Below are 26,556 nucleotides of genomic sequence, written 5' to 3' on the forward strand. Positions count from 1 at the left end.
TGTTGTGCCAGTGGATGATAGATGCTAGTATAAATATATAAATTAGTATTTTAATTAAAGCCATGTTGATAGATAAAATCATTAGACCACGCGCTTGTAAGCATTCAAAACTGCCGCCACCATACTGCCTCCTAGCCAAGTTCCTACTCCCCAAAGAAGAGAGAGAGCTTACTGGCAAAAGAGACACTCCCTCCTAACCCACGAGATTTAAGCTCTCCCCTGCGTCAAGACGTCGGAAACGGAAATCAGTTGGACCATGTTGGATCAAGGGAAATGTAGTTTTGATACATTTCCCTTGTCCATAGAAATATATACATTTTTAGATGGTTTTTTCCAATTCCTTTTTACACATCCTCAGAAGCTCAGCATAGCCCTCACTCCCCTTATCCTTCAGAGGGAATCATTTGAAATGCCACTCTTGGCCAGAAGGAAAAAACAAAAACCAAAAACTGAAAAACTCCCAAAAGAACCATTTTTATTTCCATGGGAAACTGAGGCTCCAAGGCAACAGTCCACCCCCTACTCAAAGCACAAGAGGTTTCTGAGTCTGATCTATGTCTTCACTTATCCCCAACAGGATACTCTGTCCATTCCCCTGGTCACCAAGGAAATTGGGCCAACACGGTTTTTCAGGAAGTTTTCCACAGCTCATGGGGGATACTCTTCCTCCATGGTCAACATATCTCTCCAATCTACCTCCTGCGACTGCCAAAACGAATTTCCCAAAATATAAGCCTAACCATATCACTCTAAAAACTACAAAGGCTCCCTTTTGCTCAAATTCAAACTTCTGTTCACCAAATGAGCCTCCTTGCTGTGTTCCCCAAATAGCTCCATTTGCTATCTCCTGTCCCCAAGCCTTTCCCCAGGCTGTCCCTCATGCTTAGAAAGCCTTCTCCCCTCTCCTCTGCCTCCTGGTCTCCTTCAGAGTTTACCTCAGGAACCACCTCATAAAACTGACCCACCTGAGCTGCTAGGGCCATCCTCCTGCCCACCCCAAACTACTTCATGTTTGTTTTGTATCGGTCTTATCCCCCTGACAGAATAGAAACCTATACACTTAAAAGATGCACTGATATGCACTAGGCCTGGCCTGTGCTAAACATGGCTACTGCCCTGAACCTCATGACGTGCTGCTACCCCCTCCTACCTCCATCTTCTGGCCCTTCCCTGTGCCCAGGTCTTCTAAAATACTAACTGAGCAGGGCCTGTAGTTCTGGGTGCAGCTGAGCCTGCTTGACTAGCTGGGGGGGGGGGGGGGGGGAAGTAGGGAGTGTTTCTAAACTGATCATTCTGATCTCAGTGCCCATTAGCCAGGCAACACCTAGAGGATGAGGGATCCACCCATCACTGCAAACAGGCAAGCAAATGTACCTTTTTTCCCACTGTTATAAGGCAGAAGGCCAAAGGGCAAAGGTCAGAAAGAGGGCCAGATGCCCAGAGGCCCAAACATCCAGTAAAAAAGGTGTTCAAGAGGACGGTACTGGAGCTTCTGGTGTGAACTAAGAGAAGCAGCTAACGGCTCTGGAACCCTAAAGAAACAGAAACTGCAGACCCTTCTCTTTTCTCTTCCTCATCTATCTCAGGAAATGCCAACTTCTCCTTTGTGGCCAGGGAAGTCTTCCTTATAGCTGAAACCCCTGAGTCTGATCCCCTTCCAAACACAATGACTAGCTTAGCCCTGCCAATCCTTTAGACAATTAAGCACTTTTCTACTTAGGGCACAGGAGTTGGAGACTTGGCTTCACATACATATACCCCACTGCTGTTAGGCATTTCTTCAAGAAGAGAACCAAAGATTTTAGAGCCAGAAGAGACCTTGATAGAGTTTAATCCTCCTCTGTGCCTTGATTTCCCCATCTATAAAATTAGTCTATGAAATATCAGATGGAATTACTTGCCCAAAGTGGGCACACGGCCTGGGAGAGCTGGGTCTAGAAGTCAGCTCTCCTGGTCCCTACCTCCTGTGTTTTGTCCTCTTTCTACTTTTAGAGGAAAGGCGGTGTGACAGTCAGCACTCCATGTGGAAGGGTTGGTATGTCCACCAACCAAGTTGCCGGCTCCCCCGCCTGACCTGCCTGTTGGGGCAGTGCAGCAACTGCTCCAAACCTCCAATGGTCCTTTACTGGGGATCACTAACAGAAACACCTGTCACAGATAGCAGCAATGAGGTGCTGCTAAGCCCCTGTCCATCCTTCTTGTGAAGGGCAGCCATCACCAAGAAGGAAGAGGAAGGAAAAGATTTCTGTAAAAAATGTGCAGCAGCCAGCCAGATCTCATTACTGGCATGCCTATTCCCTTGCATCTCCAGGAGACAGAAATCTAAACACCAGGAAGAATTTCTGAACTCAGAGCTGTGAACCCTGAGATGCCTTGTATACAGCAACTACAGAATTTCCTCCAAGAATAAATTTGAGTGGGTTCCTGAGAGCCAGAGGAAACTCTGAATGAAAAAGATCCTCTTCCCCTCCCTTTTTCCCTCCCTCTCTTCTTTCTCCACATCTAAAGTACATGCCCAAGAGTCTGAAACACTTTTGTGAGGCAAGGTGGGCAAGCTGGAGAGACAGCTGCCTGGCTTGGCTTGGCCCCTTGAGGCTCTAGAGTAACTCTCTAAAAGTGCATGGGCAGTGGGAAATATGGGGACCAGTGTACCTTGGAACTTCATTCCATCATATACTCCGGGGGAGACTGCTTTAATACCAAATGATCTCCCTCTTAAAAGTGTGGCTTGAGGCCTAATCCTTTTGATTTTCATGTCAGGGGTATAACGAGGAAGGTGGATTACATAATCGAATTACAGAGCATGAAATGCATCATACAGTGGTAAAAAGGGGAACTGATAAACAGGACTCATAAGGGCTTTCTGGGAGAGGCTCATGCCAGCTAGCATCTCCCCTCCATGATTGTTCCCAGGCATCAAGGCAGCAATTGCCCAAGAGCCAGAAGACAACCCTCAGGCAAAGGGTATTGACTAAGTATATGACACTGGTTAACACTGGTTACACTGGTGAGAGGTGGAGGTAGCCCCTGGAGGGGACAGCAGGGCACCTGGCCCAGGCCTACTCTCTACACTTTTAGTCAAAGTCCTTGTTCAGGTCCTAAAGGCCCATCATGTTCAGCATGAGAGCTAAGCCTACAAAAAATGCTGAATGAAATTGGCAGCCATTCATTTTTCTGAAGAGCCACAACAGGTTTCGAGGCAAGAATGATAGGAATTAAAAAGAAATGAAAATTATGGAGATACTATAAAAATTGACCTGAATCAAGGCTTCTCCAACGAAGGCTACAAAAGATAGGCATGAGCCAGCCATCGTGGTGTGACACAAGCAAAGACAACGGCCTTAGCAAGGCCCAATCCCCTGCCCACCTCACCTCTAGCTCTTCCATAGTGACAATCCCATCGTGGTTTGCATCAATGACTTCTTCAAATTCCTTTTTCCTGTCTTTCACCCAGTCGTCATCAATGTCTTGGGCCTGCTGGTTTTCAACTGTGCCCACTGGCAGGGAAATGAACTCGGACAAAACAAGCTTCTTATCCCCATCCTGGTCTGGAAATGAGGTTGGAAGAGATAAGGCATGTAAATAATTGTAGGATTTAAATTAATGTCCAATATTCCAAGTGTTGCATTTTATAAAGTTTATTAATAATCACTAGAAGTAAAGGAATAAAAGGTAATTACCGGGGCAGCTGGGTAGCTCAGTGGAGTGAGAGTCAGGCCTAGAGACAGGAGGTCCTAGGTTCAAACCCGGCCTCAGACCCTTCCCAGCTGTGTGACCCTGGGCAAGTCACTTGACCCCCATTGCCCACCCTTACCAATCTTCCACCTATGAGACAATACACCGAAGTACAAGGGTTTAAAAAAAAAAAAAGGTAATTACCTAACAAAATAAGACCATGTGACCAAGCTCTCCTTGCCTGTTCCACCAAAGCCGTATCAGGAAGAGAAGCAAGTGAGAGGCGGGGCTACCCCAAATTTATATCCTCCCTATGTCAGCACGTAAAGTGAGGAGAGTGGGGTGCTGGGAATTGTAGTTTTTAGGCTAACAGATTCTAATTACACATAATGGGTGAGAGACCTACAGCCAACCATCCACAAGGGCAGAGAATCTAAGTTTGTCAAAATACAAATTTAGCTCAGACTTTGCTTTTTTTTCTGCACACATCAGAACATAAATTTAGTTTCTCTTACTAAAATATATTAAGTATCTTTAGGAGGTGTCATTGAATTAATAGCCATCACTAACAAACATTCTCAGATCTCTGGTGAAGGGACAAGGGAAGAAAGAAAAGGCCTCCCACGCCAGTCACTGGCATGCTCAGTCAGCTCTTCCTCCTCATTCTCCGCACCCCAGAGGACACCAATGATCTACTTAGGATGTGAATTCTTTGAGTATGTCCTTTCCCCTGCCAGACCCACACCAAGTAAGCTCTAGCTATTTCCCCCCAGCTCCAGACAACTCAGATCACAGGAATTGAAAGAGACCCGAGAGGTCACCAAGTCACAATCTATGACAGAGAGCCTGAAACCAGAGGAGGAAAGTGAAGGCCAGAGAGGCTCAAAGACTGGCCCAAGGTCACACAAGGAGTAAAAGTCAGAGCCACCCACAAGGGCCCGAGTGACCTGCCTGACAATGTAGACACCCCATGCCCTAGGACTGGTCCTCCTGGACAAAGGCGGATTTCATTCTCTACTCTCTAGAACCACTACTGGCTGAAATTTTCAATTACATAAGCTTCATGGACCTACATTCAGAGTGTCAACTTCCTTTTATCTTCCCAGAAATGAGTGGAAACAATGCACAAACTAAAATTCAAATTAGCACCCAGTGTCTTGTCCATGAAGCCTAAACTTTATCCAGCTTAAGTAAGGTCATTTCTGGTACAAGAACCCAATCACCCACTTGGATCCTACATCAGAAGGTCATTCAAGCCCCTAAAAGTCATCAGTGAGAATTGTTCAGCTGTAGTATGTTCTAATCGGATTACTGGGTATTTCAGAGGACAGTCACAATCCTAGTTCCCTCCTACATTAAGGATGAAATAGGAAGTCCTCAGGGTGGCTTCCCCAATATGCCCCTGGCTGGTATTTTTCCACATCTCTTCCCTCTCAAACTCTGTATTTCCTCCAATGTGGTCTGTGTGTAACATTCCACCCCTGGCCTCCGAGAGCCAGTTTCTATATCCCTCTCCTACAAGAGGCTCCCATCACCCCAGAGGGTAGTACTCAGCATTTATCTTGTCTACCTTAGATTGTCTCCTCTGAAGACGCATTCCCTCCCAGTAGAGTAAAAGGTTCTTGAGGGCAGGACTGTTTCATGTTTGCCTTTGTACCTGTCCCTGGCACCCAGGCACCCAATAAATGTTTACTTGAATGGTAAATGCTGCCCAGACGACAAAGTCCAAACTCCTAGGCCTAGAGTGAAAAATTCATTCTCCACCCACTGGCCGCAATCCCCCTTTCTTAAATCTCATACTTAGAGAAACCTCCCACTGTAGGCTGACCTATTCAGGACTCCTCCGAGTTATCTCCTGCATTCTCCCCTCCACAGCTTAGTTAGGCATGGCCACTTCTAACTGTGGGTACTTTCTAGGAGGCCTCTGCTGAACACTCAGGCCCACTCCTCTTTCCAAATGATGGTTCCCATTGGTACCTACTCTTGGAGTCAAGAGGACATGGGTTCAAATTTACCTTCACACATTTCCTAGTTGGGTGGCTCTGGGCAAGTCACTCAACCCCATTTGCCTAGCCCTTGCTCTTATGTCTTAGAATTGATACTAAGGCAGAAAGTATTTTTTTAAAAATTAAAGAAGACATATACATTAACAGCTTTAATTCCATTAGAGAAAAGAACAATTTTAGTCCCAGGAAAGAAAGGAAAGCCATCTCTAGTTTTAGGTAGAAAAGAGTTTCTCCACATATTCATCCCTGACCATCTAAAAAGAACAAGGCAGAAGGAATGAGCTGGCATTTGGCAGGGTCATGGCTGTGTCAGTGGTGGGAAAACTCAAGAAATTACAAAAAGCTGGAAGTCACACCTGTCACACACAATAGCACATATCATTATATACCTATATGTGCATATATAGTGTATATAATATAATACACACATAATAATACTTGTTTCTCAATAAGAAAGAGTAAAAGAGAACAGCTTAGTAGCTCATTGAACTGAGAGCCAGTTCTGGAGAGTTGGGGGGGGGGGGAGGGTTCCTGGGTTCAAATGTGGCCTCAAACACTTCTTAGCTGTGTGATACTGGGCCAGTCACTTAATCCCCATTGCCTTACCCCTTACCACTTCTTTTGTCTTGGAGCCAACACATAGTATTGTTTCTAAGACAGAAGGTAAGGGTTAAAAAAAAAAAAAAAAGAAGTAGAATAAGGGAGACAGAGAGAAAGGGAGAGTTCTGAAAAGATTTCTAAATAGCTGCCCAGGAAGGGAAAATACCTCAACACTGAATTTTCCAGACCAGGTTTTACATAGAGGTATTAAAATGTCCAGGGGAAAAAAGGGTCACGTAATTGGGTGGGCTAAGTTTTTATGGGTTAGCAATGAAAAATAAACAAATAAAAAAAAAAAACCAGAATTGGAAAGAGCACAGAAAAAACAAAAACTGCTCAAGAAAACTTATTTCTAAGTTCTAGGGGATGGGAGAAGAAAAAACCTGCAATCAGTTTCCCCTCAAGAGTAAATTCTATTATCAACTTTATTTCCCCTAATATAAACCAAAGGGGCAGCTAGGTAGCACAGTGGATAGAGTGCCAGGCCTGGAAGCAGCACATCCTGGGTTCAAATTTGGCCTCACACTTCCTTGCTATATGACCCTGAGCAAGTCACTTAACCCCAATTGCCTAAACCTTGTCTTAGAACTGATACTCAAAGAGAAGATAAGGGTTAAAAATAATTAAAGTAAAATCTAAAAAATAAAGTAAACCACAAAATTTACATTGTTAAACAAATCTAATGCAGGTAAAAAAAAATTATTTTTTGACTTTTCTACAAAGGATACTAAAATAATAAAATCTGAGAGTTAAAAATTGTTTTACAGAGAGATCACTGCTAAGAGAGACTGCCCTCTGTTCCTTAAATATTTCTGGTGTCAGGAACTCATTACTTTATAAAGCCTCCTATTCTATTGCTGGGTAGCTCTCCCATAGCATACTGAAATCTGTCTTTCTATACCTGTGACTCATGAGCAATATAAACCAACTAAGTCCAATTTGAATAGGAAAAATTCAGAGATCAGAGAAAAACGAAGATGAATTGCCACTCTGTGCAGACATCAGAACCAAGAGGACAAGAGTCAATAACAAAATGAAAACCACCCTGAAAGGTGTCGTGGAAAGACCAAGCTTGGTCCAAGAGACAGATAATGAAAACCATTTGCCTCCTCCTGTAAGCTAGGGACAATAGGAAAGTGGCTTTACTGCCAGCCAAGGCCATCACACCACTGAGTTTTGCTTGATTGTTTTTCTTTATTACAAAGGAAGCACCAAAGGCAAATAGAGAGGCTGGACTGTGATGTAAAAATAAGAGCTATTACCAAGAAAACCAACAAAATAAACCCACTAAGTCTAAACCCTTCTCGAGAGTTCTGTTCTCACCAAATCTCTTTTGGACTAACATACTCTAAGCCCTTTCAATCAATCAATCAATCAATCTCTCTCTCTCTCTCTCTCTCTCTCTCTCTCTCTCTCTCTCTCTCTCTCTCTCTCTCTCTCTCTCTATCTCTTTTTAATTAAAGCCTTTACTTTCTGTCTTAGTATCAATTCTAAGACAGAAGGGCAAGGGCTAGGCAATGGGGGTTAAGTGACTTGTCTAGGGTCACACAACTAGAAAGTGTCTGAGGCCACAATTGAATTGAGGACCTCCTGACTCCAGGCCTGCCTCTTGATCCACTGAGCCATCAAGCTGCTCTGAGCCTCCAATTCACCCACCAGGTTCAGTCTCTTCACTTCCTGAAGGCTACCGTGGTTAACCAGGGGCTGAAGCCATTCCTGATCTGAGCAGGGTGAAGGACTGACAAGGCAGAAGAAGCACCTACCCAAGTCCCGGACAATTTCTTTGACCATAAATCTCAGCANTTCCTGCCATCTGCTTTGTATAGCCTGCTAGTTAAGAATAGTTATTGTTTCATTTATCCTAAGTCATCTTTTCTCTTTTTTTATCCTTTCTCTTCCCCAGTGTTGCCTAAAATGCTCCCTCCTTTAAACTCTTTCTGTCTTAGTATCAATTCTAAGACAGAAGGGCAAGGGCTAGGCAATGGGGGTTAAGTGACTTGTCTAGGGTCACACAACTAGAAAGTGTCTGAGGCCACAATTGAATTGAGGACCTCCTGACTCCAGGCCTGCCTCTTGATCCACTGAGCCATCAAGCTGCTCTGAGCCTCCAATTCACCCACCAGGTTCAGTCTCTTCACTTCCTGAAGGCTACCGTGGTTAACCAGGGGCTGAAGCCATTCCTGATCTGAGCAGGGTGAAGGACTGACAAGGCAGAAGAAGCACCTACCCAAGTCCCGGACAATTTCTTTGACCATAAATCTCAGCATGCCCCTGCTGTGTTCTGGATGAAGAAAGGACAGGAACTCCTCCTCATTTAGCAGCAGATCGGCTGGAGGGTTGTCAGCCTGATACCAGCGATCCTTGAGGTTATCGAGAACTTCCATAGCTGAAAAAGGAAATCACCTCATTAGTGCAGATGATCATGGATGCCACACATATGATACCCCAGTTTCCTATGGGCTGGAGGGGTATGTTTCTGGGGAGTTTTAAATATATTTTAAGAAGAAAATATAATCAAGTCAGGTTTTTTAAAATCAGCATGACAATTACAATCTAATCTCCAATGATAAAGCAGTTTATATGGCATAAAAAATGGGAGCCAAAAGAAAAATATATGACGGCACTTATCACATGTATATATGGGTACGTGATTTGGGGTTTAGGCTTTAAAAGATCGCTCTATAGTAAAAATGAATGATTTGGAAATAGGGATCAAGTGATAACATTTGTACAACCCAGTGGGATTCCTAGTCAGCTTTGGGAGGGGAGAGGGAAAAGGGGAGGGAAAGAAAATGAATCATGGAAACATGGACAAATCTTTTTAAAATTAAAATTAAATTTAAAAACAGAAGTGCTGATGTCATCTCTTACAAAGATATCCTTGAAAGCATAAAATAAAGCAATCTATCAAAATAAAGCATGTGATCATCTGAATTGGGACGAGTTATAACTCTTATTACTATAAAAACTGGGGAAATGGGTCAAAAACGAGGGTCTTGTGAAAGAAAGCTGAATCCCGGAGGAGCTGAGCTGGGGTCTCCAAGGTGATCACGAAGGAGGATGCCTCTGCTGGTCATAAGCTCTACTCTAGGGTGCATATCTCGCTCTGATCTCCACTCATCACGAGGACATCCAGTTTTCAGACATGGAGAAAGGTCTGTTTAATTTTTGTCTTTGTCTTTATCACCTAGCACAATGCCCGGCATGCAGAAGGCACTTAAAAAAGGCTGCCTGATCTGATTTGAACACAAGTGATGAGAAAGAGGAAAGAATTTCTTCCCTACAATTCTTTCACACAACCACAGAGCAACAGATGGCACTGAGAGCTATTGGAAAGCTCAAGGATGCTATTGGGAGCGCTCATATGTAGATGGCCCTTCTAAGAGCAGCTGCTGACAGACCACTCAGGACTTCAGGCCTCAGTTCCATGCACTTTGGCCAAAAAAAGGTCAGTGGCTAGCATTCGCCTCCTGTCAACGTGAGAGGGCCAGAGACCACTACATGGCCATGTCAGCTAAGAATGACTGCCTTCCAAGTGTCAGTACTCTCAATGCAAAGACTTCCCACTGTAACTCAGTAAGGAAGGTAATATGACTGCTTTCATATTTGGAGAAATACACCTGCCTACATCTCCTTAAGAGGACGCCTACTTTGTTTTCAAGTTTCTCCTGCTTTCTACTCTACCATTAGTCAGTTCAAGTCAAATGAACATTAATTATGCTCCTGGTGGCAAGGTCCCAATCACAATGGTGGCTGCTGCTGCACATGGGTCTCAACCAGAACTTTGGGTCTTAGCATGGCCTGGGGTCTAATCCAGTAGTTGTGGGCCAAGGATCTTCAAGGCCCCCCCAAGTTCTTTTTAGGGGGTTCAAGAGATCAAATCCATTCTCATAATATAGTAAGACATTATTTGCCTACTGAAATACCTCCCCTATCTACATCTCCATATGAGGCTGAATTTTCTTCATATATGTCAACCAAAACAATGTATCACAAAAGAATGAATGGAAACAGAAAGGAGAGTCCAGCTGACTTCAACTTAATGCAGATATTAAAAAGATTTGCAAATATTAAAGAGATTTACAAAAATATGTAAGAATGCCATTCTCACTAAAATTTGTATTGGAAAATAATTATTCATAAAAATTGTTATTTATGTTCACAGTGAGTTTGTTATTTCAGATGAATAAATATTTTCAAATTGTTAAGTTTTAACTTTTGTGTGTGTGTTTTTTTGTGTGTGTTTTTTTTTTACCCTTGTACTTCGGTGTATTGTCTTATAGGTGGAAGATTGGTAAGGGTGGGCAATGGGGGTCAAGTGACTTGCCCAGGGTCACACAGCTGGGAAGTGGCTGAGGCCGGGTTTGAACCTAGGACCTCCTGTCTCTAGGCCTGACTCTCACTCCACTGAGCTACCGAGCTGCCCCAGTTTTAACTTTTAATTGTCATAATTATCAATAGCAAATATAACTCACATAAACAAAAGCTCTTTAGGATCTTCAATTATTATAATAATTATTTTAAATCCTTACTTTCTGTCTTAGTAACAACTATAAGACAGAAAGGTAAGGGCTAGGCAAAAAGTGACTAGCTCAGGGTCATTCAGCTAGGGAGGAGTCTGAGGCCAGATTTGAAACTCTAGGGCTGGCATACTATCCTCTGTGTCACATAGCTGCCCATAGGGTCTTTAATTATTTTTGAGAGTATAAAGGAGTCTTGAAATAAACATGTTTATAAATTATTGGTCTAGTTTATTGCCATCAACTATTAGAAGATGAAAGATGGCACTGTTAGAAAGATAGGCTTCGGAGACTACCCAAAACAAACCCCAGAGGTTGGTACAATGCTTTCTAAGCTGGGTATTTGCCAACCAACTAAGCCTCTGAAAGGCCACTGGTGACCACAGGAAATAAAAAGGCCTGATGACGTGCAATGGAACAACACACAACTCATTGCTACAGTAACCCTCAACCTGACAGTTCCTGAGATTGTCTTGGGGACTGGAGTTGAACAGAAATATCTGCCTCTTCAGATGCACTTGCCTAAGACACTGGACACTGATGTGGTGACAGTCAGTTACTCTTTGGGGATTTTACTAGAGGTTGTTCAAGGTAAAGAGAAGTCTAGTGTAGCCTCCAGGTGATAGATTTCAAATCCTAGGAAACAGCCATCATGGCCTCCGAGTCTTGTCTCCCTCAGGCTAAATATACCTATTTCTTTTGACTGATCTTTTCTAGTACAGACCCAAGGCCCTTCACCATCCTGGCTGCCCTTCTCTGGGCACTCTCCAGTTTACAAATGTCCTTTCTAAACTATCCCTTCTGCCCATAACAGAACCTGATCCTGAAGATGAGGTCTGGCAAAGTCTTGGCAAAGTGGGGCAGGCACTTGTGCTTTTGTTGCTGCCACCTCACATTTATTTGTTCAATGTTTTCCATGTGCCAGGTACTGTACTAAGTGATAGGAATTCAAATGCAAACAGAAAGAAGGCCAATCTCTGCCTGCCCTCCTAGAGCTCCCATTCAGAAAAGGGAAGAGAACATAGAAAAGGAACATGGAGGAGGAAGGAGAGGAGAAAGTCCTCATGGGGGGCATGGTGGACAAAGTCTGGACAGTCAGTAGTGAAGCCTAGAGAGGAATGAAGACATGGCTGGCCTGGGCTCTTGCCTGAAACAGAACCATCCAATTAGAGGAAGGGGTTACAAGAACAGAGAGAATGGTGGTGAACAGAGTGAACACACTTCACTGTGAGAAGACCACAGTTGGTAGGGATGAACTTCCAGGGTGGGAGGCTGCTCTGCTTTGGTAGAAGAAGCCCAGAGACATCCCATGCTTTGAGGCTGCTCAAATGCCTTGAGCTTTCTCACACTTGCATTTCTGAAGTCTATTTCTTTAACATGAGTAGAGGACTTTATGTTTATTCCTATTAAATTTCATCTCTAGATTGGTCCCACCCTCTTGAGCCTATGGGGGGAGGGGGGGCAGTTTCTCCTTCCCAGCAAGGCAAGACACTGATAATTTTGTATTCTTGTTAGAGCAGTTCGCTCAGGGCCAGCTCCCTTAGGGGCTAACATTAGTGACCCTGATGACACGGTAGCCCCTACCTCTGATTATGGAAATAGATTCTTGTTTCTTTTGTCTTGAGTGGAAACTGTGCTACCAACACTGAGTCATACGTAACCAAAAACTTGACAAAGAAACTGAAGGCTGATTCTTTTCTTAGTCGGTTACTCTCGTGTGCAAAGGAACAGACTGCGAGAATTTCCACTAAAAGTACATTATAGAATGTTATTTCTAGCTCTATTATAAACAGAAAATCAGATAGCGATGAAAATTATGAAAACAAGATTTGGAGTTCAATGTACAGTTATCTGAGGCGTAGCTGGAGGGCTAAGCCAAGCCCCACAGCTCAAAGGGCTCTCTTAAGGCACTCTTTCCCAAATCCCCTCATTCTACCCATCCTATGTGTCTGTGCACTTGTCCCTGCCCTGAAAGAAAGCAGAAGTGCCTGCATTTTACTTCATCTATCTCAGTGAAGGATCAGGCAATGGGGCATAGTGAATACAGCGTTAGAAGTGGTGTCAGGAAGAACCAAGTTCAAGTCCTGTCTCAGGCACTTTTTAGCTACGGGAGCTATGAGTAAATCACATCCTATCTTGAAGCTTCATGGTCCTCACCTGTAAAGTGGGGTCCACACTACCAACAGGACCTCTGGCATAGGACTATTGGGAGGGAGTCTCAATGACTCAAATGAGAAAATGGCAGCAAAGAGCTTTTTATCCTCTCCCTAGCCCTAGTGCTGGGCACAGTGCCTTGTATATAAATGAGTGCTTGAGAAACATAGAAGTGAATTCAATAAATTAGTGTGGTCTACTCAGCGTTCCTATAAAGGAAAATTATATACATGGTCCTAAGAATAAGGGAAAATACCTGTACTGTAGAGAAGTCTAAGTTATATTTGCATTTGAGTAGCTTTTTGATGAATAAGGGGGAAAAAACAACCCATTTTTAAATGACTAATCCCCACAGAGATCAAAGGAACACAGAATTTGAATTGGAAGGGCCCTCAGGGGCCACCAAATCCAAGCAGTACCTATGTAAGAATCCCTTCTACAAAATTCTTCCATCTCTCTAGTGTGGGGTCTAAAGCAGCCTATTCTACTTGGCCACAGCTCTGTTAGGGACCAAATCACTCTCTCTGGAACTTTTATTGACTGCTCCCAGGTCTGCCCCTGAAGTCAGTCTAAATCTTCTTCTAAAGACCAAAGGGCCTCATGCCCATTCATTCTGTTCATCCTACCTCCTTCTCCCCCTAATACATCTTCTCTTTTCCATTCTAAACATCTCTAATTCCTCCAAGGGATCCCCACATGATATGAATTCCAGGGCTGATTCACCATCTTGCTGGTCACCCTCTCCTCTGACCACTCTTCAGTCTATCAAGGTCCTTCTTCAACACTGGTGCCCAAAATGAACATATTCATGTGGTCTGAGTGGAGCAGAAGGCAGCAGGGCTGGCTCGCTCCTACTCCTTTTAAGGCAGGCACAGGTCCCATTTACTCTTCTGGCTGCCAGGTCACACAACTGTGACTCACACTAAATCCATTAAAACCCCCAGAATTTTACACATATACCATTGTCTAGACATGCCCCCTCCCCTCTGTTTGTGACATTACCTTCTGAACCCAACAACAAGACTTCACATTTATTCCTATTAAATTTCACCCTGAGATTCAATCCCTTATTCTAGACCACTGAGATCTTTGGGGACTATCACACTGACTTTAGTTATCCCTCCCAGCTTTGGGTCTTCTTTGTATTGGAAAAATATGCCATCCATGCTTTCTCTGTTAATGATTTCATTTCTAAATGGCCCAGGGTCCAGGGCAGATTCCCATGATATCCTATTAGAGATCTCCCCACAAGATGACACAGATGTGTTCATGATTCCTTTGAGGGACCTTGTACCTACTTCAGCTCCATTATCATCTCTAGCTTGTCTATACGGAGAACATGAAACACTTTGCCAAATAGTTTACTGAAATCTGGACAGATTCTCCATCATGTTGCCCTACTACCAGCTTAAGTAAGTCTGGCCAAAAAAGGAAATCACAGGTCAGTCAGGCCACAGTCAAGCAGCTACTATTATGACAAGCCACATTTATCAACTGCTTGGCTTCTGCCAGAAAGAGTGCCAGGAGAAGTTTCCCATCATTATTCTATCCTGTCTCCCTGCCAGATTTGTGAGTTTTTCAAATTCATCATCAATATACTCCTTCTGACTTAGTAGCCTATAATATATTACCAAGATCAGATCACTTCAGTTTCTGGCCCCATTGATCAGCAGTCAAATGTTCTTCACCAGCTAGAATCCCTTGACTCCTCTGAAAATTACATCCTAATAGACAACCCTAACCTACTTCCCTGTTCCAATTGTGCAATTCCTCATGAACTGCAGATGTGCCTTTCCATAGCTGTATTCACAACTTGTCTCCTAATGTAAATCCCTCCAAGACAGCTTGCTTCTTACTCATAGTTTGTATATTCATGTATAGAAATGATCCCTACATAATCACCAGGAACAAATGATGGCAGTGAGGTTTAAACTATTTGGGAGATTCCCTAATCTGTCTTAGATATAGGAAACATTCAGAAGAGATTCTGCTGGACATAAGAAAGAATTATTCACCATGAAAATGATAACCCTAGACCACCAAAGATTAAAGTGTCTCCTTAGAGAGCTTGAGAAAAAGAATAAAAAGCCGTCTGTTTTAAATACTTTGGATATATATCTGACAGAAGGTAGGGAGGGGAACCAGATAATTTACTGAGCGAAGCTCTAGCTTTATTATTCTTTAACTTGTAGACTAAGTAAAGGCATCCCAAGTTTGAAACCATTCTTTTCAGTAATGCATCTAGAATTCAATTCCTCTACTCATTCTTGGCTGTTATACCCCAGCCCTGCACATCTGGAAGTTAGTTATCCCCTTGGTCACACACATCTGGAAGTTAGTTACTCCCTTGCCCCATACATCTGCAACTTAATTATTCCCCACCCCCACACCAGCCCTGCACACATGGCAGTTACTTATCCCACCTCAGACCTGCATATCTTCAAATAAGTTACATCCCTGGCCCTGTACATCTCCCCCAGATCCCACACATCTGCAAGTTAGTTACCCCCTGGGCGGTACACATCTGGCAGTTAGTTATCCACCCTAGCCCATACATCTGAAAGTTAGTTACTCCCTTGGGTCTGTACATTTGGCAGTTAGTTACTCCCCTGGCATCACACATTTGAAAATTAGTTACCCACCCTGGCCCTGCATATCTGGCAGTTAGTCCCCTTACCTGCCCCAGCCCAGCACATCTGGCAATTAGTTACCTCAACCCTGGCTAGCACACTTGGTAGTTAGTAAACTGCCCCTGGCCTCACACATCTGGCATTAATTTTTCTCCTGGCCCTACACATCAATCCCCTTTTAAGGTCAAAGCAAACACTCCACCAGGGCTGTCCCCATAGGCCTTCCAGTCTCCATTTGATGGTCTGATGCAAAGTAAGCCCAAAAAGGAAGTAGTGTGGCCCAAAAAAAGATTCCAGGCCACCTAGTACTGGACACCACGCTCTCAGAGACTCACTTTCTTCATCGATTTTCAGCTCCTCGTTGTTTTTTATCTTTTCTGCAACCTCTTTTTCATTGTGGCCTTTGCTTGCCAGAAACTTCACTTTATATTCATCCCAAGACACACGGCCTAAAAGAACACATCAAACATGTCAGAATATGGATAATAAACCATTCTGCTAAAACATTAAAACTTGAATATTAAAGTCATGTATAAAAGACAGGAAAAATCCCAACCAGGCCTCTCCTACCCTCATATCTTACCAATATCTCAAAATATTTTTTCTTAAGCCCAATTTTACTTTTGTGTAATGTTGTAGAGAGAAGCAGATGAATCAAGAACTGCCCAAGGAAACCCTGCCCAATGGATTCTACTTTTCCTGGTGGTTCAGCCACCTCAATGCACTCCCTCTACAAGCATATCCCCTAGAAATACAACAGGGCTGAAAGGACTCAAGGGTAAGGCAGTTTGGTCAGAGGAAGCATTCATAATAACAAAGAAAATAGAAGAGACCACAAAAGATAAATGAGATCATTTGCAGTCTGTAAAATTTTAAAGCTTTTAAAATCAATGCAAACAGAATAAGAGAAGCTGTCAGACCATAGGTTGAAAGACCATTCCACCAAACATTTCTAATTAAAGTCTGATATCGAAGATTCATAAGAAAACTATCATAAATGTATAAGACTAAGAGCTATGCCCCAACCGATAAGATGAAAAAAAGATATGAACACTTTTTAAAAAAATAAGTCGTTAATTAAAAAGTAGAAAATGAAACCACTCTGCCCAACAAATTGGCCACAATGACAAAAGAAGTGAATAGCCAAAGTGAAAGGGCTAGAGGAAGACAAACACATCAGAATTCTAGAATTCTCATTTTTGAAATTTTATGAACTTTTCATAGTCTCAGACCCAGTGAGGTCAATATAGAGAGTATCCAAACTGAGTTATAGGCGAGAAAGAACAGAAAGAAGGAATTCAGAGAAAGAGCGGAGGCCTAGCCAAGAAAGAGGAGGAGGTAAATGTGCACAACTGCCATGATAAGATAAAGGGAAATAATACTGAACTATATCTCACTACAGATTCATTGCAATAGCCAAATCTGAGTTACTGGAAATTGCAAAATCCTTCCCTTCTCTCCACAGGGGGTGGGGAATAGAACAGGAGATCTGCCAATACTGTCCAAAAGAGATGAGGTTGGTTAACGTTGCTAAACTGTTTTTCTTTTTACAAGGGATGATCTGACATAGGAAGAAGTTTACTAAGAAGTAATTATGCGGGGGGGAGGGAGGGGCAGCTAGGAGGCTTAGCAGGCCTAGAGATGGGAGGTCCTGGGTTCAAATCTGAATAATACACTTCCTAGCTGGCTGACCCTGGGCAAGTCACTTAACCCCACCCCCACCCCCCCACCCCCCGCCAATCCCTAGCTCTTACTGCTCTTCTGCCTTGGAACTGATATGCAGTACTAATTCTAAGATGGAAGGTAAAGGTTTTAAAGAAAAAAAAAAAAAGTAAAATGAATGAAATTTTTAAAAACCTTCTGCATCAAAATATAAAAGCAAACGAGGGACAAAGATATAAATGACACAATAAGGCAACTCTCCCCTCCCCAGCCTCAGTGGCTTAGTGGTCAAAGGACATAAACGAATGGTCTCAAAAGAACTGTAGCAAAAGTGAAGAATAACCCACAGGAAGGATTGTTCCAGTCACTTTAGAGGAGAAATGCTCATCTTTCACCATGAGTTCAGCAAACTGGCAAAGACAACAAGATGGGAAAATCCATATATTTCAGGAGATTTTAAAAGGCAGGTAGTACATACCACTGCTGGGTTTGTACCCCAAAGAGATAATAAGGAAAAAGACTTGTACAAAAATATTTATAGCCACGCTCTTTGTGGTGGCAAAAAACTGGAAAATGAGGGGATGCCCTTTGATTGGGGAATGGCTGAACAAATTGTGGTATCTGTTGGTGATGGAATACTATTGTGCTCAAAGGAATAATGAACTGGAGGAATTCTATGTGAACTGGAAAGACCTCCAGGAACTGATACAGAGTGAAAGGAGCAGAGCCAGGAGAATGTTGTACACAGAGACTGATATACTATGGTAAAATTGAATGTAATCAACTTCTCTACTAGCAGCAACGCAATGAGGACAATTCTGAAGGACTTATGAGAAAGAATGCTATCCACATCCAGAGAAAGAACTGTGGGAGTAGAAACACAGAAGAAAAACAACTGCTTGATCACATAGGTCAATGAGGATATGATTGGAGATATAGACTCTAAACAATCACCCTAGTGCAAATATTATTATTATTATTATATTATTGATCAATGACACATGTAAAACCCAGTGGAATTGCTCGTTGGCTACAGGAGAGGGAGTGGGAGGAGGGAAGAGAAGCATCATGATTCATGTAACCATGGAAAAATATTCTAAATCAATTAATTAAATAAATAAACTTTTTAAAAAGGCAGGTAGCACACTAAGCTACCAGGAGTTGCAATGTGAATGAGTCCAGTCATTTTGGAAAATAATTAAGCATTATATTAAAAAAAAGTAACTTCAATGCTCCTAATCTTTGACCAAGATGAGCCATGACTGTCTCCCCACAAAGATGCCAAAGACAGAAAGAAAACTTCCTGTCCCCCACATACTCAAACATTCCCAGAAGCATTTTCTGTGGTAGAACACCTTGCAGCAATCTGATGAAGAATCAACTGAACACACTGTGGTTTCTGAGTGTAATGTTATTATTGCCTAGTAAGAAACCATGAATGTGAAGAGTCCAGAAGCATGGGAAGATTTCTGTGAACTCTGTGCAGTGAGAAGAACCTGGGAAACCAGGTACACAATGACCGCAACAATGTCAATAGAAAGATCACTACCAAGAAGACGGAAACTGAATGCTGAGAAATAAGGGCCAAGTTTGTCCCCACAGGACTGATGTAAGGAGACACACCTTGACCTCTCTGCAAAGGTGAGGGCCTATGGGTGTGAGGCACTCTAGAGAATGTCAAATTTGTTCTCTCTTTATTCTCTGATTAAAAGGATGGCTCTCTTGGGGGATAGGGGGAGGTAGATAGAGAGATTTCAAGAAATATAGGTGATATAAAACAAAAAGACCAACAAAATTTATTTGAAAAAAAAAACAAGTTGATTTCAACTGTTAGCTTGTGTCCTTTACTTATCATTGTCTTCTGGCCTCATCTTTCCTTGGGGTTTGTTGCCATTTAAAAAACATTACTTGGGTCAGTTTTTATATTAAGAATCTTTCATTTTAAAAGAAGGTCCAGAGAAACCTTTGCAATAGAACCTGTCAAATGTTCTTTTAAAATGTTTACTATAAATGGTGCCAAGCAACATCAGGGCATTTCACAGTTCATGTTTTCAGTTCAATTATATTCAGACTTTCTAAAATGAAAAGCAACTTACTTAGAGGCTCCAGGGAGAGTTCTTAAGTTTATCAATCACTAAGGATTCATTAAATGCCTGTTTTGCACCAAGCATCATGCTAATTCTCCTTACAAGACTGAACTTAAGTCTGGGGCTTCAAGGAACCAAGACCAAGTTCTCCCATCAGTTTGACCATCATCACAGTGGCAGAAGACAAGTAGATTAGCCTGGTCTACTTCATGGCCACCTTCAGAGTCCAGGGCACTGTGGCAGGTAAGGGAAAAGGAAGAAACCACAGAATGGCTCTAGATCAAGCCAGTGGCCTTGGGGTCACAGCAAGAGTGGACACCTTCCTGGGCTCAAGGCCATATTCATTATTCATTCCTACAGCTCACTAGTTCTCTCTCCTCATAGGCATAAAGGGGACCAGGCTAACAAGTTTCTAGGAAAGCAACTGCCATTTGACATACACCAATATTTGAGGGAATGGTTCTTTTTGTCACATTTTTGCTTTTAAAATGTGAAGTTTGTCTTAGGAAGACCTTTGTGGTCTTGCCAAAAGCATAGGGGTATTTTAAACATGAGACTAGGCCCCAAGGGTTATGTGAGTAGTATGTTCCTACCGTCACCATCAGGATCAACTGCTCTAAAATGCATCTTGTTTTCCTTGACAGCTTCCTGGAAGTGCTCCTCTGTCTTTTCCATGATCCATCGCTGCATCTCTTTGGCACTGATCCTTTTGTCATTATTAACGTCCACCCTGCAAAGATGCACCAGAGTCAATGCCCCTCTTTTCACAGGTCAGGAAATTAAGGCCAATAGAAAGGAAGAGATCTGTGGCAGGTCCTGTTGGAAGTTGGAGGTCCAATCCCACTACCAAATGGGCCTTGATCTAAGCAAGGAAACCAGACAGCTTCCTTCCTCTTGAGCAGAAATGACTAGTGAGGGGCAGCAGGGTATCTCAGTGGAGTGAGAGTCAGGCCTAGAGACGGGAGGTCCTAGGTTCAAACCTGGCCTCAGCCACTTCCCAGCTGTGTGACCCTGGGCAAGTCACTTGACCCCCATTGCCCACCCTTACCAATCTTCCACCTATGAGACAATACACCGAAGTACAAGGGTTTAAAAAAAATAAAATAAAATTATAAGAAATGACTAGTAAAATATTCATAGCAATACTCTTTATGGTGGCAAAAAATTGGAAAATGAAGGGTTGTCCCTCAATTGGGGAATGGCTGAACAAATTGTGGTATATGATGGTGATGGAATACTATTGTGCTGTAAAGAATGATGATCTGGAGAATTTCTATATGAACTGGAGAACCTCAATGAACTGATGCAGAATGAAATGAACAGAACCAGGAGGACATTGTACACAGAAAGTGAAACACTGTGGAACAATCCAGTGTTATGGACTTTGCTATTAGTAGCAATGCAACAAGCCAGGACACTCCTAAAGGACTTATGGGAAAGAATGTTATCCACATTGAGAGAAAGAACTATGGGAGTAGAAAAGCAAAAGAAAAACATATGACATCACTCATTACATGTATATATGGCTATGTGATTTGGAGTTTAGCCTTTAAAAGATCGCTCTATAGCAAAAATGAATAATATGGAAATAGGGACCAAGTGATAACATTTGTACCACCACCCAGTGGAATTGCTTGCCAGTTCTGGGAGGAGGGAGGGAAGAGAGGAGGGAAAGAAAATGAATCAGGTACACAGGAAAAATATTTTTAAAATTAAAATTAAAAAATGACTAATGAAAGTCCCTTTGCTAGTGCCTGTTTCCTTGCCTGCCTTTTACTCCTTTTGCCTTTCCCATTAAACCCTAAGGATAACTGGGTAATGATGATGATGGCAGCGAGCAATAATACTATGGGATAGATTTGTTTCCATCTAGGCCAAGGTCCCTAGGCTTGGGGCTGGTGATGCTGCTCTGCCTACACTCAGGTAAAGGAGAGAGAGAAGTAAGGAAAATGAAGGTTAAGGGCCCTTCAAGATTTAGACTCACTAGAGAAATGCCCAGTGCTATTAGTGCCATTATAGTGAGCTGAGAACAGAGGGATTGTTGAGCTCAGAGTGCTGACACCCCAGGAGGGCAAGGGATCAGGGCATGGTCCCACTCACCCTGTTCTCTGCCCTCATGGTAACTTCTAGGGTCCCTTATCTAGGCACACTAAGGGCTTCGTCTATCCCCACCTTCCAATACTCCCAAGCAGAGCTGACTCCATCCACAACAAACATATCTTGCATAATCACACCATAATCACATGCAGCAAGGTAAATCCATCCTTTTACAATTCTCTAATTCATTCACTCTTCAACTCCCCATGGTGGACTTTATGGCTCCTGCAGAAAGAGCCATATCTGGCCCTCAAAAGAGCCAGATATGGCTCGAGAGCCATACGTTGCTGACCCCTGAATCAGAAGGTAACATAAAAGGGATGAGATCAGTCATCCAAAAGACATCAACCTAGGAAATAATCCACTCTAAGAGATGATTTTTGCATGTGTTGAAGAGCCAGACTGCAGGCACGTCCTAAAGTTCATAAGTATCCTTCTGAACTAGAATGTGGTCTCTTGATACTAGGAATGAGTACCTTGTTTGAATAACTACTGTAAGTTCTCTCACCAGTGATCTCTCCCATGGTTAAATGCCCAATAACATGGATTATAAATCTGTCTACCAATAGTAGCCAATGGGACTCAGTTCATACTTGCACAGAATCTCAGACCTAGAAGTACCTTCAGAGGCCATCCAACCCAAGCATCCCTACCACTCCTCCAGCCTTGGTATGTATATCCCTCCTCTCTAGGGGCAGCCCATTCTGCTGGCAGCCAGCTCTAACTTCCATTAAGTCTTTCAAGTATAAACCTGCCTCCCTACAATTTCAACCCATCATTTTTTTTAACTGTTACCTTTTGTTTCAGTAGCAATTCTAAGACAGAAGAGCAGTAAGGACTAGGCAAAAGCATTCATTGATTTGCCTGGCTAGTCTTTTTATTTTTTTTTTTAAGAATATTTTTCCATGGTTACATGATTCATGATTCTTCCCACCCCTCTTCCCTCCCACCTCCCACAACTGATAAGCAATTCCACTGGGTTATCCATGTATCATTGCTCAAAACCTATTTCCATGTTATTCACATTTGCAATAGAGTGATCTTTGTCCATCAAAACCCCAAAAGTATCTCCTTGCCCAGCTAGTCTTGAGGCCAGATTTAAACCCAGGCCCCTCTATCTAGGCCTGGTACCTTATCCACTGTGCTACCTAGCTCTGCCCCCACTCAATATTCTTGGTTCTGCCTAAAAGGGTGAACCAAGACGAATATGTCTTCTATGGGACCAATCTGTTTTCCATAAAACTTGAAGACAACTATGATGTGCCCAAGTCTTCTCTTCTTCATTTCTTTCAACCAGTCTTTATGTGTCCTGGCCTGGAGGCCCATCACCATCATGTCCTTCCTCAATGTCCTTCCCAAACCAAACACATTGTCCAGATGTCGTCTGACCAGAGTAGAGGAAAGTGGGGCCTGTCACCTTTCTAGGACTAGATCTGAGGCTTCTCTTAATGCAGCCTACAAGAGGCACCATGAAGATGAACAGGATCTCTTCTGGACAAATTACTGTCTCACCAGCTACCTCAAGTACAAACTCAACAACTTGAATTTTCAAATTCAAGAATAAAAATGTTCCATGTACTTTTATATCACTTTCTTTAGTCTGGTGCAACCTTTCAGCCAATTGAGGTCCTTCTGGATCATGACTGTCATTCACTGTGTTAGCTACACCTCTTGCTTTATGCCATCTGAGAACTGGACAAGCCTACCATCTGTATCTTGATTCTAGTCCTTGATGAAGATGAAAAGTCAACAGCAGAGATGCCCCCCAAAAGACCAGTGGGACCTTCCAATTTGATTAATGAGTATCCTTTGGGGTTGGCCCTAAGCAAATAAATGAAAAAGGGATTTATTAATAAGAACTTACTGCATGCTTAAAACCATGATAAGTGCTGGGGTACAAATACAAAAGTGAAACAATATCTAGGGGAAGGTGCAAAGGGAGGTATTTTGTTTTGGAAAGTAACAAAGTGGTGAGTAGAATCAGGGGAGAAGAGCCTATCAATAAATGAGATTGATTTAAATGATAAACAATCAATTATCAGGCATTTATTAAATTATTTACCTAGAATGACAGTGGGCAAGTTGCTTAGTAGTCTTATGCCTCAGTTTTCTCAGTTATAAAACAACGAGATGGCTAGACAATGGCCTCTGGGCACCTTCCTACTCCAGAGCTAGGATTCTATGATCTGCCCAGCACTATACGAAGCACACAAATATTCAAGGTGAAACAATCCTTGCTGTCAGGGGCCTAGACCCTAGAGCCATCTTGGCGAACCTATGGCACTCGTGCTAGAACGTGTTGCATGGGACTTCTCCCCTCCCCCTCTCCATGCATGTCTGAGGGCATTTCTTACATGACCCGTCCCTCTGCCCAGCAGCCCAATGGGAGTGCTTCCTCCTTCCCCTGTCTGGGGTAAGGTAGGGGGCTCACATGCTGTGAGAGGGTTGTAGTTTAGGCACTTAGTCTCTAAAAGGTTTGCCATTGTTGGTTCTTCAGAGAATTACACCTGACTGGATGAAATGATAAAAACTCAGTTTTTAAGTACTTAAAATTGAGTACCAGTGCATACCCGAGCAGGAGAAAATCAGTTCCAAAACCTTAATTGCTTCTACTCTCGCAAAATGGCAGAAAGTGAGGGGATTTCTTCAGTAATATCTCTGGTTCCCTTCTAAAAGTCACAATCCCCCTAAAAAATTCCAAGAGTAACTATACATGATTATAATGAATAAAGCTCAAAAATCAATAGATAGCAAATTAGAATATCTAAAAATCAATAAGCAGGCCTGGCCTTAGGTGAAAAAACCAATCTTTTCTTTTTCTTAAATGGATTAACTTGCCTCCATTTTTAATGTATCACACACACAGAGCTATAAATTATCTGATGCCTTAAAATTATAGAGTGTAAAACTACCTTCATAGCATTGATAGGGAACCATATAGAATTTATTAGATGATTCTATTTTCCATAAAACTTCATTCTTACTCTCTATTTTAATTCTGACTATGGTATTAGAGGAATAAGGGAAGGAAAAAGGGTGAGACCTATGATTTCAATTGGTACAGTATTGGTAAAACAGTACAATAATTTACAGTAATATAGAAAAATGGAGGTAACAGTAGCACCTACCTCTGAGGATTCTTGTGAGGATTAAATGAGATGGCATTTGTGAAGTGCTACAACACTAATGCTAGCTATTATTATTATTAATTCCCAAATGAGGAAACTCCCTCCAGAAGCACAAGCTGGTACTTTCTCTATGACTGATAAAGTCTTAGAGAGCTCCCAGTGACCTTGAACAATGAGAGATAAGTGACTTGCCTAGGGACTCACAACCAGGAGATATCAAAGGAGGGACTTGGACTCAGGTCACCTGTCTTCAAAATTGGCTCTCCCTCCACAATACTATGTTCATTCTCCGAGGAGATAACATTTAGTGAATTATTTTAAAATAAATGCCATATCTAAGTATAGTACACAAAAGCCTCTTTAGTAATTAAGGCCACAAAGAAACAGAGACAGACAATATTTACATCTTCCTCCTACCTACCTCACCAATCCCACTCAAACACAACCACGGGGGGCACAGACTAAACTAAATAAAACTGAAAGGAGTTTTTATAGAGCTCCAGCAGGTAACAATGCTTTCTGAGGTCAGTTTTGAGGTGCTGTGTCAAAGAGGGAGATGTTGGAAAAGCTGTAAGCATCTGATTGATCTCTCTAGTTCGGGGACAGCAAGGGACCTCTGCTGGTATCTAACAGTGAAGTTTGGGGGTTTGAATAAGGGGAGGACAACTGGGGATAGTATACTATTTGTTCAACTACTTGGATTTTAAAATTAGTCTTCTTCTGTAGTTTAAATATTTTCAGGCATTCTGAGCTCTGCTAAAGACTAGAAAAAGAACTGCAGCAGCCATCTACTCAAGTTCTGAATGCAAAGGTCAAACCATTCATAAAATTAACATCAATCCCTCAGAAAGCAGTTCAAAAGGACTGCTTACGTTGAATGTGATTAACAATTAAGGGACTACAAGAATATATTATTCCTTCATTCATCAGTTAGGGACTGTATTTTATCTACACTGAAAAAAAAATATTTTCTCAGGACTCTCTCTAGTCACAATGTTTAAGAAATACACAATGCTATTATAACAAAGGTTAAGATATGGACTAAACTTTTAAAAGGGCAGCTAAAAATAGAATAAAAAATAAAAGGGCAACTAGAGGTGCCAGGCCTGGAGTCAGGAAGGCTTGAGTTCAAATTCAGCCTTAGACACTCCCTAGCTTTATGAGCCTTAGCAAGTCTAACCCTTGTATGCCTTTCTCAATTATAAAATGTGGATCATAATAGCACCTGCCTCCTAGTGTCATTATGAGGACCACCAGATGAGATAATCACTGTGAAGTGTTTAATACTGTCTGATGCATCTGACCTAAGATGAAATTCTGAAGATATAAATAGATAATTCCATTGAAGTAAAAAGAAGCTATCTAAAAGATATAGAAGCAGAGGGAATCCATGACCAACTTAGATTTTACAAACAGGAGATGGAGACAAGGGCAGATTTTTTAAAAACCCTTACTTTCTGTCTTAGTATCAATTAAAAGACAGAAGGACAAGGGACTAGGATTAAGTGACTTGCACAGGGTCACACACCTAAGAAGTGTCTGAGGCCAGATTTGAAGCCAGGACCTCCCAACTCCAGGCCTAGAACTCTATCTACCTAGCTGTCTCCCAGGGCATAAAAAATTGGGTATCAATGTCTAAGAACATCTTTTTGTCTTTAAATAAACTTTTATTAATAACTCTGTTTTACACTTTCTAATGTAGCCCACATCCTTTTCCTTCCCAAAGAGCCCTATCTTGTAACATTTAAAAAGGGGAAAAATAACTAATTCAGCAATACTAAATAAAAATTTTAAAGTCTGTTTGTGTAGTGTGCCACATCCATAGTCTGCCTTCTATGAAAAAGTAAAGGAGGTGCCTCTTCATCTCTTCTTTGGGGTCAAGCTTGCTCATTATATTCAGAGCATTTAGGTTTGATTATGTCACCATATTTGTTATTTCTTACAGTGCAGTAATATTTCCTTATATTTATGGACCACATTCTGGTTGTTCGGCTATT

General features: G+C 42.2%; 1 protein-coding gene across 2 annotated transcripts in view; it reads right to left on the reverse strand.

Annotated features, from left to right (window-relative positions):
• SDF4 (stromal cell derived factor 4) overlaps positions 1 to 26,556 on the reverse strand; it is a 50,182-nt gene that overhangs the window by 4,250 nt on the left and 19,376 nt on the right. For both annotated transcript variants that reach the window (XM_044667504.1, XM_044667502.1), the window contains exons 3-6: positions 19,928 to 20,064; positions 15,921 to 16,034; positions 8,509 to 8,667; positions 3,373 to 3,548 (exon numbers count right to left, since the gene is read on the reverse strand). In XM_044667504.1, the coding sequence (XP_044523439.1) occupies positions 3,373 to 3,548; positions 8,509 to 8,667; positions 15,921 to 16,034; positions 19,928 to 20,064 (586 nt within the window). The remainder of the gene's footprint in view (positions 1 to 3,372; positions 3,549 to 8,508; positions 8,668 to 15,920; positions 16,035 to 19,927; positions 20,065 to 26,556) is intronic.

The sequence above is a fragment of the Gracilinanus agilis genome, chromosome 3 (assembly GCF_016433145.1).
Source record: "Gracilinanus agilis isolate LMUSP501 chromosome 3, AgileGrace, whole genome shotgun sequence".
Lineage (NCBI taxonomy): Eukaryota > Metazoa > Chordata > Mammalia > Didelphimorphia > Didelphidae > Gracilinanus > Gracilinanus agilis.